Source organism: Spea bombifrons, chromosome 6, assembly GCF_027358695.1.
Source record: "Spea bombifrons isolate aSpeBom1 chromosome 6, aSpeBom1.2.pri, whole genome shotgun sequence".
Classification (NCBI taxonomy): Eukaryota; Metazoa; Chordata; class Amphibia; order Anura; family Pelobatidae; genus Spea; species Spea bombifrons.
Window position 1 is genome coordinate 45336064 of NC_071092.1, and position 13785 is coordinate 45349848.

At 37.4% G+C, this 13785-nt stretch overlaps 1 protein-coding gene across 3 annotated transcripts in view; it reads right to left on the reverse strand.

Annotated features, from left to right (window-relative positions):
• Positions 1–550: 550 nt before the first annotated feature.
• DAB1 (DAB adaptor protein 1) overlaps positions 551–13785 on the reverse strand; it is a 310139-nt gene continuing 296904 nt past the window's right edge. For all 3 annotated transcript variants that reach the window (XM_053469376.1, XM_053469378.1, XM_053469377.1), the window contains 6 exons: positions 11529–11591; positions 10225–10327; positions 6499–7041; positions 4355–4482; positions 3490–3585; positions 551–1886 (listed from right to left, as the gene is read on the reverse strand). In XM_053469376.1, coding sequence (XP_053325351.1) covers positions 3505–3585; positions 4355–4482; positions 6499–7041; positions 10225–10327; positions 11529–11591 — 918 coding nt within the window. In that variant the 3' untranslated portion in view covers positions 551–1886; positions 3490–3504. The remainder of the gene's footprint in view (positions 1887–3489; positions 3586–4354; positions 4483–6498; positions 7042–10224; positions 10328–11528; positions 11592–13785) is intronic.

The following is a 13785-nucleotide window of genomic DNA, read 5'->3' on the forward strand; positions in this document are numbered from 1 at the left end:
ACACCGGAGTTTAGAGTAGATCACCCTAAATGCCGGTGCCTCGTATAGGACCCTGATTTAATATAGTCATAATTGATTTTGTTTGGGATATTATCATGACAGACGGCAACAGTCCTTTAAAGGTGTCAATTACATTATACCTATTTAGATAAAAAATGAATTAACCCCTTAAGGACAAGGGGCGGTCCCTAAACCCATTGAAAACAATGCATTTTGAGCCCATACATGTACGGGCTTTGTCATTAAGGGGTTAAAACTATTTATTTAATGCAATGTCCTCTCCTGAGATAGGACTAATATAGTCCATAGGCTTGGAATATGGGACGCTACACCATTGCTACCTTATCTAGGCACTAAGACAATGGTGGGCATTGTCATTCGGGAAATGGAGTATCTCATGTTCCAAACCTCATATCTACTATTCTTATTATCGGAATATTATGAAGAAATGCGGATAAAAGTGTAAAAAAAAAAAAAAAAAAAACACAACAAATTTAAATTTAGAGTGCCGGCTATGGTTGAAGAGCTCAGAATCCCAAAGTAATCACAATTTTGTGTGGGTTACATACATTGTGTTATTTCCCATGAACAAACAAAAGCATAATACAACGGTCCCCATTCATTTTATTCGTTTCTGACAAGCTAATTATTCTGCACTTGAAAACCGTGATGTATGAAACTTTAATATGATGACACCATTCAACCACCGAAAATGTTTTTTCTATTTTTGTTCTACAGTGTAATGGAAATATGAAAACATTTTTCATAATATTTATATTTACAAAATCTGTCGATTTTTTTTTTTTTATGATAATTACTTAAAGCCTTTTTTTTTTCATTTGAAGAGTTTAATGTTACGATTATAAAATAAAAATCCAAATTTCTTTTCTTTTTTTTTTTTTTTTCTTTTTTTTTGTTCTTTTTTTCCAATGTACAAAAGAGACAGAGATAAGTAATGTAATTATGGGTCTTTTTTTTTGTTATAACAAAATTCATGCCTCTACTGTTCCAGGAGAAAGTCAGATTTTTTTTTTGATTTTTTTTGATTTTTTTTTGTTTTCAAAATCCAAGTTTTAGAATCGATCCACGAGGCAAAAAGCCTGTCTTGGAAAATGGCACAAGAAGAAGGAAATGCTTGTCTGCATAGCTTTACAGCAGCATGGTATGACAGGAGGAAAAAAATACCTCCGATTTTTTATTTTTATCTGAAAAATTCCTTTTCGCGTCAGCTTTGTCTCGTGTTCAGTAGATCGCCTGGCCTACAAGGATCATGAAGGTTCATAGGTTCCTCAGTCAGGTCTCTCAAGGCCAGAGAGGCAACGTTATAAAAAAATTATATTATATCATCTTCTAGTATACCCAGCCTTGTCAAAGTTTTGATTTTTTTTTCTTCTCCCAAAAATGTGAATTGCAAAAAATACAAAATAAAAACAAACCATTTTTGAGTGACGAGATGGGTTGGGGGGGGTGTTGACTGTAGAAGGTAAACAGTGCAAATGTCATCCTCATATTCCACTTTAAGAGTTTTAGTATTACCTATTCATAAAAAAAAAAGTAAGGAAAAAGTGTAGTATGGTACTAAACTCCTCAAAAAGGATGTCTGGTTAAAAAAATATTAATTATGAAAAAAAAAATTGAAAATCAACTCCCTCAACAGAGATTTACGGTCCATCTGTGTTAGAGATCCTGTGTCGCACCGACTTTGCCATCAAACTCTTCCGATCGGTACATTGGTAAAACCCATCGCGACGGTCCATTGAAAGAATGTTGCAGTTTCTGTTTGCCGGCCGAGAGGTTCAGTCGAGTCTTGAAAGCGCCATATGCTGTATATAGCGCTATTTCTTAGGTCTTTTGATCTGGGCATAGACAGCTTCTTCTGATCTGGTCTGAGGACGACAATGAATAAAGGTATTATTAAATGTCACGTTGAAGGTTAGCCCGTTGCATGATCTTGTTCAGATAAAATCCGAATATTTTCGATTGGTATCTGTTTACTCGGAACTGCGGCAAATCACTTTTTTTTACCATAGTATTTGTATATTTGTATTAAAATATGCTTAAAAATGTGAGCAGAAATAAATAAATAAATCACAGCCATTAATAAAGCCATTTAATGTCCTATTGTATCAATACAACCCTACTAAGCAGTGATTACTCAATACCATCCCAAGAAAAGTCTATCTCTTCATAGGGCAATGCCCACTCCCCAGCCATGTAATAATTGATTTTGAGACTATTATTGTTCGTTCATTTGGCCCCACTATGCCAATCGCTCCATTGGCTCCTTATATGTTCCAGAATTCAATCCAAACTCCAGACCCTGAATTATAGCTTCAAAAACTCTGCACTATAATGTCTAATGATAATGCCCCGACCTTGCTTCCTTCCTTTAGCTATACCTCCATAAACATAAATTTATAAACCGTAAAAAATAATATTAAAATAATAATAAATACTACTACTACTACTAATAATAATAACAATAATTCATATAATATAATAATTTGTAATAACATTTAGAATCTAGACATATTTCGCCATGGTGCGACATGGTTTAATACAATCTTTTATAAAATCATTGTAAAAATAAATATGCAAAAAAAAAAAAATATATATAGCTTTATATTTAACTCCAATTTTCCAATTTTATTTATTATTTATATTATTTGTATACTTTATGTTCCCATTTTCTTTCTATTTTGTTTCTGTGAAATACAACATAAAGTAAGGCACGTAAAATAAAATTATGCTAAAGAAGTCATAAATGACCTCTTCATATGTGTATTAAAGGATTGGATATATTTAGATATTATATATATATATATATATATATATATATATATATATAATATCTAAATATATCCAATATATATATATAATATCTAAATATATCCAATATATATATGTAATATCTAAATATATCCAATATATATATGTAATATCTAAATATATCCAATATATATATATATATATATATATATATATATATATATAGTTCTGGTATGGATATCTAGAAATCGTAAACAATTAGAAATATTTTGATAAATATGTACATTACTATTTTTTATTTACTATTACTAATGATTTATATTACTAAATTGCCCAGTGGAAACTTTATAAATGTATGCTGAATCCAAGATACAGAATCGCCCGGCCAGTTCTTAAAGACAATGAGATAATATTGATTTTTCTACATTTTTCAATTATCTATGATTGCCTCCATATGTTAACATGAGAAGTAAAAATATAATTTTCTGGATGAAATGTCAAGGTTTTTCAAGTATGTCAAAGCACATCGAGTAAATCGGATCAGGGCGCAGAACACGTGATTGAGTCATGCAACAATGGGGCGTGAGCGGGGAAGAAATGTAGGGAAGAAAAAGAGATGGAAGGAGAAAAGTAAGCAGCGGCGGGTGTAGCTCGACAGATAGGCCAAAAAAAAAAATGACGCATGCAATAAGAATAAGAGGAAAAAGGACAGATACCTACCCCAAGCTTTGCTATCTAGCTACCGACCTGGGGGCATATAGTATCACCGCTTGGCTCACCTAGGTCAGTGCAGGAAGAGGCCTGAGGTGCATCAGGCTAAAATACAAGAAGATAACAGAAGTTGCAAGAAAAAGATGTCAGAGTTTAGTAGAAAAAAGAAGCAGAGGAAGCTATCACCCAAATACAGATTTCCCCTACACTAAATCAGCCATTGTGATATATTTTTCATGTTTGAGTGTCTATAAGTGGTATATAAATACAGTATATGTTTATAAATAAGCATTTTTGAAACGAGAAAGCGAGACTTGACTATTTCTCTATCATTTCACAAACAGGAAGTTGCATTCATTAAAAGCAGGAAGTAAGAGTACAAATAAAAAATGGCTGCTCCCATCTTGCTTGAAAAATGATACAATTTAAAATGTAGAAAAAATATGTGAGTTGAAAGGTCCAGATGTTCCTTACACGGCGCATTCAGTGGAATTATTTGTGGATTGGGGCTTTTATCCACAAAAAGGGTAAAAATTGACTGACAATGACTTATGAACTCTATATAGAGGAACGGACTTCATTAGCATCGCCATAAAGCATCAGCTCAGTGCGGTGTTTGAGCCGGGAAAGTCACACAAAATATCACGTGACTGACAGCAATGGCCGCCTGCAGATAAAGGGAGTTTATTGGAACAAAACAAGATAACTCTACAGGTTTAATTAAAACCAGAAAAAATATATTTTCTGGTTAAAAAACGCAGAAAGAAAGCATTTCTACATTTCCTTTAAAATAGCTTTTTTTTAGCTGAATGTGTGTCAACCTCTGTAATTGTCTTGGGAATATGACTAATTTTAATATCTAAGAGTAACTTACTGCATCTTGTTCTACATTTTTACTCGGGCTTCCGAAGCCTTCTTCAAAGATGTCGTCTGCGTTGGGATCACTTGTGTGAGACGCTGACGATTTCGATGGGGAGCTCTGCCTCGGGGCCGGCGTCGGCGCTGTGTTTAGAGATGACATTGGCAATAATTAAGAGCCGCTTCCACGTACTCAAAAGCAAACATCGAGCGGCGGCGGAAGGACGTTTAAAAACTTGTTTACCGCACGCATTAACCCCTTAAGGACAATGGGCGGTCCCTAAACCCATTGAAAACAATGCATTTTGAGCCCGTCCATGTACGGGCTTTGTCATTAAGGGGTTAAAATGACATTGAGAAGTAACTGTTTTGGAGGACACGCTTAGGTAGAGATAAAAGAACCATTTGTTAGACATTAGATAAAAAGGACGGCGATGCCTATGAAATCCATATTTCATTTTATATTACAGATTTGCCTGCCAGAATTTAAACAGACTCCATCAAATTCTTTTTTTTTTTTTGGAAATCAGTGGCTTGTTACTAATAATTTTACGTTCGCAGCCTGTTCTCCGTCTAAAGCGGCTGGGAAGTATTTTTCATATAGAAACAAATACATTTATCATCCGTCGGAACTTCGCGCGGGGAGGAACATTCGAGCCGTCCTTTTTTTATTATATTTGGAATAAATATGCAAGAGAAAGATTGAATCTCTTTTTTTTTCTGGTTCAGGTGATGCGTTTTATATCAACAGATGTAGGAATTGTTAATTTATTGCCTGCAGAATGAGGGCAGTTTATGCAAATCGATCAAAAACGTTACAGTGTGCCATAAAAATCGTTTTGGGTAAAACAATGCGTAAGGCTGGAAATATACAGAGCCGTGCTTAAAATTGCGGTGAATTTATTGATTTATTTGCGGATTGCGACTTTTATCCACAAAAGGGTAAAAAATTCTAATGTTCTTTTTATGTGTGTGACATGGGGGCATTTCAGGGGATAAAAGATGCCTTCTAGGAGCCAAAGGGTTGCCTTTGCCAATGTTAATTCATCATTAACATTACAGGCACGTGGAAAATTGTCTGCAATGTTATTTTTCACTTTGTTTTCATCTTCTGATCTCTTCGTGATGGAAGGGGAACTAAGAGAAGGTTATTGAAGTGTGTTGGAGGGAATGTGTGGCCACTGAGGAGAAGACTTCCCAAGCAGATCGTCTTAAATGCTGAGTCAACTTAAACCATGTTCATGCTGTCTATTGAATATGGTATCTATTACATTCAATTTTTAACCCCTTAATGACAAAGCCCGTACATGTACTCAAAATGCATTGTTTTCAATGGGTTTAGGGACCGCCCATTGTCCTTTAGGGGTTAAGTCTGTTTTAGAAGGTGGCATATTGTGGCCAAGTGTGGCGTGAAGCCTAGGGCAGCTCCCCAGCTAAGATATGTCATGTCATGTCATTGAGCCGAGGGGTTATTTGACTTTGTGCGAGTAGAAAGTCATAAATAGGCAGTCGGCTCCTACGAAGGGGTCAGCTAATATCCAATTGAGGAACACAAGGTCATTCCGATTAGAATGGTCCAAGACGCAGTTTGTGTCACAAGACATGGGGTGGGAAAGGCTGCAGGTCGCCTTGCGTGGTCACATTTGTTAGATATCTTATATTGTGTTTAGTGCTGTTTGCCCATTAAATATTTAACATTTGCCAAGATGATACCCACAGAGTCTTTTCTCTTGGATTATATGGAGCAGGTACTTTAAAAAGCATAGACCAGTGTGTTATCATGCAGAAAAATGCAAAATGGAGCCTTTCCTCTTCTGAAGCATAATAATTAAAATATGTTAACTCTAACCTAGAATGTATATTCTATATTGTATAGACCATGTGTTAAGGACTTTTGTTTTTCACATACCAAATCCTAAATTCAAATATCTAAATGGCGGTCCACCCTCTCAACTATTTAAACCATCTACGCAACTCAGCTACAAGCACTTGGCCAATCTGCCTTTCAACAAGTTGTTCCCAAATGGCTACCCCATGACAGGCTGATTCAGCACATATTAGTTCTTCTTCAGAAAGTTAGGTTTTTAGTGTGCAATCTCCAAGGATATGGAGGTCTAAGGAACTTGGGTTGATAGCGGGGTCAGCACCAGTAGCACTCACGTGAATTTGTAGACGGTGATGTGGAAGTCATCGGCGTCAAATTTAACTGTGAGATATCAAAGTCGTCGCAGTCGTCTGTGTCCTGAGCCAACCCAACTTTGTCGAAATAACTTGAGAAGGCCTCTGAGGTACATGAAAGGGAAGGCTGGTCCGGCTGTCTTGATGGCACCGGGGGAGGATTTACCATCTGAAAATCTTTAAACATATCTTTCTCTAATTTCTGTCCGGGTCGCAGTGGACTCGATCGCATGGAGTCACTAGTTGGTTGAACAGCGGCTACAGGAGCGCTAGTACCTTGAAACATGGCTGCTTGAAAAGGCAAAACAGTTTGTGTTGGCATGAAGGCAGTGGGTGGAAACTGGCCAGGCAGAGTCGGCCATGGCGGTTGTTGAGTCGGGTAAAGGCCTGGCGGAGCCCAAGCTATCGTTTGGCCTCCCTGCATAACCTGAGCAACGTTGGGTTGGCCACCCAGGACCATCTGTGGTTGAACTAATGGTTGTTGCCCCCAAAAGGAAGGTTGGACAGCTCCCATTGCAACGTAACCTTTAAAAAACAAAAGAATATATTGGTATATCACTGTACTGTACATACTCATGCTTTCATTTTGCTTTTTTGTTCTTTTTTTTTAACGTTTACATTCATTTGAAAGAGAACACGATTTTACGGACATCACTTGTCATGAAGGACATCACAGTAGCCAGAATTGAATCACTAGGGTGTACTTCAAACACATTAGCTGTCAAATTTCAATTTTCCAAAGAATGATTTTCAGGCAAAGCGTTCTTAACAGCCTTCTTAGAATTAAAAATAGTCTCCCCTTTATCAGCACTATTTCAATTAATCATGTCTTGTAACTCTTGACTTTAAGCCTTTTTTTTTTTCTAGAGGGACACATACTCTACCCAACTAAACAAAGAAGAGCCATTTATATGAATACTGCATATAGACACTGACATAAGTGAAGGGTTAATTTAAAACTGACATATCAGTGGCACCATATATCATGTTTTTAATACACCAGACAGGAATCCTATGCATATATAATGTTTTGTTCACCCGTGAGTGTTTTGTCTAGACTCATCAGTAAAAAATGAACATTTATTTTATTTTGACACTCAGCCAAACCGAACATGTCAATGACGCCTTTAACCCTTATTTATGGCCCAAAACATAAAATTATTTGAAAAAGACCCTACACAAAAGGTAAAAACTGTATATATATATCTTACAGGCTATGGAGGATTCTGGATCCTAAATACCTTCCTTCTACTACCCTCCCATAGACTGTCACAATATATATATATATATATATTCATATACAGTATATATATATCCTTGTATATATCTCAGTGTTTGGAGGCTACATTATACCTTCCAATAACTTAAAAAGGGTCCTATCAAGTCTATGGATGCCATTGAAGTCTAAGTGGCAAACACTGAGGGCCACAGGTGCCCAAGAGTATTTACATATGCACCTATGCAATCAGAGGCCATATCTAAAGCTGCCGCCATTGGGCAAAGATGGATTTATTGGATTTGTTTTTGGTTTTATGTCTTTTATCCTTTTGCGTCCGGCTTTTATTTTTTCATTTTTTGAATTAGTTTATAATTTTTGGGGGCTAATTGCAGGTTAATGACTCTTCTGCATGTGAGAGTTGTTGCAAGTCAAGAGTTTCTGCGAGCGCTAATTGGGAAACGTTGCTGCTAGAAATGTTTTACTCTCCGGTAAACTAGTTAGTGAATAAACCCCAACTCGCGGAAGGCCCAATTTGGGGACGTAACATTCTTACTGTCGGCAGCGTGTTGGCAGAGCCACGGCGTTAGGAGTTTTAAGACAGAAATCGAGAAATTGTGCAGCTTCTCTGCTTCTGTCTACAGCGAAGGGTCGAAAATGGGGAATATTTGTTTAAAGAGTATCTATCGGTGAAATGATTTGGTGATATTTGCGGCGTTCTATCTGCTAATCATTTGGCCACAAGATGTCAGCGTTGGCTAAACTTGTGGCTTCGGATTCGGAATAAACATTCTCACGTTCTTTATTAATCGATGAAACTATCTGCTAAAAAATTTAAACAAAACTGTAGTCATTAATATTTAGACCTGAATAAATGGCATCATTTTTCACATAAATAAGATGTAGCTTTGATACAGCAATAATTTTATTTTGCATGACTGTGTTCATTCCAGCCGCAATCACAATATCCGGCTGTTTCTATATACATTATCGGGGCTTTTAGGGCTGTAGAACTCTGCGATACCCTCATACCCCGCAAACATTCCGAGCGCCTAGAAAAGGGGGGATCAGGGGAGGAAAGAGGGACATCAGGGGAGGAAAGAGGGGGGGGATCAGGGGAGGAAAGGGTGGATCAGGAGAGGAAAGAGGGGGATCAGGGGAGGAAAGAAGGGGATCAAGAGAGGAAAGAGGCGGATCAGGAGAGGAAAGAGGGGGATCAAGGGAGGAAAGAGGGACATCAGGGGAGGAAAGAGGGGGATCAGGGGAGGAAAGAAGGACAGAGGGATTTGGGGCGGTATGGTGTCCTATATTTACAACACAATAAAAATGTGAAGTTTAACAATCACAGAATCCAAATCTAAGATTCTGTTATATAAATAACTTTATATATTTAGATATTTAAGTTTAATATCAACAACACAAGTATATGACAATATAATATATATATATATACTTATTTACTAATATCGTTATTTGTTAATCACTCAATGTTTTCTCAAATATGTAATTAAAATATTTAGAATTTTCCTTCAAAAATCAGATAACTCTTGTGTTTCTATGGTAATACGCAACTCCTTAAGTATGCTTCACACCCCTGTGGCTAGATGTGGTTAAAAAAAGCAAACATATTAACCCTTTGAGATCAGTTCGAGTTACACTTTGTAACTTAATCTGTCCATTTAAACAAATGAGATTATTTTGTTGCCTTCATTGGCCGCTGGCGAAGGATCGATACTAAATCTTCTAGCCAAAGGTCATTGATAGATTTTTTTTCCCATCTTCTTGTAATTTGTCTGCCCCCTAATCCCCAGAAGCCTGATTTGCGGCCGTGCGCTATAACTTATGTCTCCTTCTCCAGGAACGGGTAGAACTATAAGCCTAATTATAGCCGAAATCCCCTCCGTTATACAGAGGGGGTACGCTGGATGAAATCTCCGCGGAATCTACATGCAGTGAAACGTTCTAACAGCGTTTTCATGCGCGGAAACCTTTCCAATGTCACACCGAGGACGCTCAGAATGAATGTATTTATAACATTTCTATGGAAATGAATGCATTATTCATTGTCATAAAAGTGAATTTGGATAAAATTGTCCATTTCTGACTGCTGTGATTGTCACTTCTGACTGCTGATGTCATGTAAAGGTGCAAATTACCCCCACGGAATCAATGATCTGTGGCAAAAGGTGGCAAAACCAGTATATACTAAATAATTCCTGTTTTGATCTTATTTCTCCTCCAAAAAACAACGTGTAACGATGACGGCCATGCCGCTGGAATAATAGGAGTTGTAATTCCGCAAGTACTGGAGAGCTAGGCTCTTGTCTACCCACAATTAAAATACTTCTAATTATTATAAGGACCTTATTCATTGTTTTTACGACATTTCTACAAGGTGTCGGGAATGGAAAGTCTGGAAGAGGAAAGGTGGCTGCTATGAATGGCATTAGCTGGGGTGTTATTTTCCAGGGCTGGGGTGGGCTTTCTTTCACCTGATGGTAAATGAGGGTTGTAAGGAAGGGTTCCAAACATGGGAGCGGTTGCAGGGAAGAGCTGGGAACATGTCATAAAAGCATCACCTGGAGTCGCAGGAGTCTGAAAAAAAATAAAAAAAATAAAAAAATTAGAAAAATAAAACATATTTCGTCAAGAATCGCTAAATTACTACACAACACAGGTTACTGTATAACAATTAATGTATAATAATGTGTACAGTGCTAAAAGTGGTATGGTTAACATAGCAACCAATGAAGCATTTCTATTGGCTACTCTAGTATTACATCATTATACCTAAATTGCGCTTCATGCTCAGTTGTCAATTTTTCCATCCAATGACCTCTTTCGGGGCCATGGATTTTTCCTGGATGGATTGATGGCAGCGCAGCTGACGGTCCGAGCAATGAGAGCTGGAATAATCCCTGTTTCTTTTACACTTAGTAATTTTATTTACAGTAGGTGGGTGGGGAGTGGGTGGAGCCAGGGGAGTGGGTGGAGCTTATTGCTCCCATCTAGATCTATAGGGCTGTACAGAGGCTCGTAATCAGCTGTGGTTTCCGGGTGAACTCAGATACTGACTGGTGTCGGGTATTATACTTTTTAATTATTAACTAATGTCTATTTATTCTCAGCTTGGATGGCTCATGAGAGACGAGCTTTGGCCAAAATACGAAATAAATAATCATATCGGGAACATTGTCAGCAGTGGATTTTGCTGGCCTCAGGATCCCTGTAGCACCACTGCTCAGTGGTCTAGTTATGTAGAAGATTATTGATCTCCACGATCACAGCCTCCATAGTTAATTTCTGCCCTTTCTTAAAAGTTGGGAGCTGGGATATGACATCATATCCTGGCGTTCAGCAATAAAGATGGCGACGTGGAACACTGACCATCAAGGAGTCTTTTTTAACTACCATACCTCCTAGGAAAGCCCTTTAGCTAAAGGAAAAAAATAGGGGTTGGCTCCTCCCACTGCTTACACAGCCCTGCCCACTGAGGACTAGCCCCACCTCCCTGAAGCAGTTTCCTGCCTGGCTGCTGGAGAGAGAGGGACAGACCCTAAGGCCAGTCAGTATGCATAAGAGGTCCCTATGTATGCTCATAATTATTTCATAATTACATTTAAAGCATTAAAATATTATACAGTATGATCATTTATTTTTTCCCCCCTGCAATTCCAAGTTTTTTAACATTCTATATTTTTTTTTGTAATTTTATTTTATTTCATTTTGTTGGGTTTTTTTTAACCAATTTTAGCCTTTATCTAAAATGAATACTACACATCCGGTGTATACTTACAGAGGGAGACGTTATGTCAGGAGGAGTAGACATATCTCCAAAAAGCGCTAATTGGGTAACAGCCTAAGAGAAAACAAAAAGTGATAAGAAAAAAAAAAAACATTACTGATTTCTTATAATACATATATATATATATATTTTATTTATTATAGACCTAATATATACTGATTTAATGCATAATGAGATAGACCCAAATATTCACATACAATTGTTTTGAGGTTTTTTTTGCAAAAAGACCTGGCATGCTACCTGCTGGCATTCAAAAGGTTAAAACAATAGATTAACATCATATGTTTAACGTACCATGAAAACTCTTCAGCTTACAAGTACTGTATGTACACAGTGATACAAATGAAACCATGCATGTATTTACAAATTAAAATGGGCAAAACCTTTCATTTGATTGAAGTTCTAAAAATTATTTATAAAAATTATTCAAAATATAAAATTGAAGAATCTTTTTGTAGAGCGGACTGATTTAGCCAGTTTTAACTTGGAAATGCTTTTGGAAAATCATCCTACTACTGTTTTTTTTTATGATCAAGCACACCCATAATTGGAAAGTTTCTATGAATATTATAAAACAATATTCATTGCCATGGAAATTTAAAAAATAAATAAATATATATATATATATTGTTTGGGGTCACTGAGCTGTTCAGAAGAAAATTTGAAGCCATGTAACATAATTGCAAAAGAGTTTTCTAATGTTCAATTAGACTTTTAAACCCAAACTTGGATCAGCAAACACAGCGTGCCATTGGAACACAGGAGTAATGGGAGTGATAAAGAGTCATTGGGACACAGGAGTGATGGGAGTGAGAAAGGGCCAGTGGGACACAGGAGTGATGGGAGTGATAAAGGGCCATTGGAACACAGGAGTGATGGGAGTGATAAAGGGCCATTGGAACACAGGAGTGATGGGAGTGATAAAGGGCCATTGGAACACAGGAGTGAAGGGAGTGATAAAGGGCCATTGGAACACAGGAGTGATGGGAGTGATAAAGGGCTAGTGGGACACAGGAGTGATGGGAGTGATAAAGGGCCATTGGAACACAGGAGTGATGGGAGTGATAAAGGGCCATTGGAACACAGGAGTGAAGGGAGTGATAAAGGGCCATTGGAACACAGGAGTGATGGGAGTGATAAAGGGCCATTGGAACACAGGAGTGATGGGAGTGATAAAGGGCCGTTGGAACACAGGAGTGATGGGAGTGATAAAGGGCCATTGGAACACAGGAGTGATGGGAGTGATAAAGGGCCGTTGGAGCACGGGCGTGATGGGAGTGATAAAGGGCCATTGGAACACAGGAGTGATGGGAGTGATAAAGGGCCGTTGGAACACAGGAGTGATGGGAGTGATAAAGGGCCGTTGGAACACAGGAGTGATGGGAGTGATAAAGGGCCATTGGAACACAGGAGTGATGGGAGTGATAAAGGGCCTCTGTAGGCCTATGAAGAGATTCCATTAAAAATCAGCCGTTTCCAGCTACAATACTCAATTACAATTACAACATTAACCCCGTCTGCGCTGGATTTCTTGTTATTTTAATGGACAAAATTTGCATTTCTTTCAAAAACAAGAAAATGCCTGTGACCCCCAAACTTTTGAAGCATAGTGTATCTGTTTACAGTCCACATATACAAAACCACACTGAAAAATACAGCAGCCGCCCAATGATTGATGTCATTTATTGTTACATAGAAAAAAAAAAAAAATGCTCCGCGAATTAATAATTTACCGTGCACTTGACCTCATTTAAAAGACGGCAGCTTTTCTTTGGAACGCCCTACTTAAAATCATTTAAAAACCTGAACATTCATTCTGCTAAAACTAAACAAGGGATTTAAATACTGGGAATGAATCCAAAATAGCAAGAAAAAAAAAAAGAAAAAGCGAGACCTTTCATTTCTACCTTTTTATAAATTTTTTACATTTTTTTCCTTAATTAAAGAAGTATGTGACAAATGGAATCCAGTGTTTGATAAGTTCAGGCAGAACAGATGCTTATCGGGAGATTTTAGCCGCTATCCATAGCATCGGTTGAGTCCCTGCCTGTCCGCGGATATAGCAGATAGATGTCTATCTTGGATGAGTTTTTTTTCCCCACACAAATTATACGGAGTTAAATTCACAATAAATTATAGCTCGCACCCATCATAATTAACTATGCATAATATATCGGTCAGTGAATGCAAATGAGGTCGCTGTTTTCACACCATATTTTATTTTACTAAATAAGTATAAATTAACAGA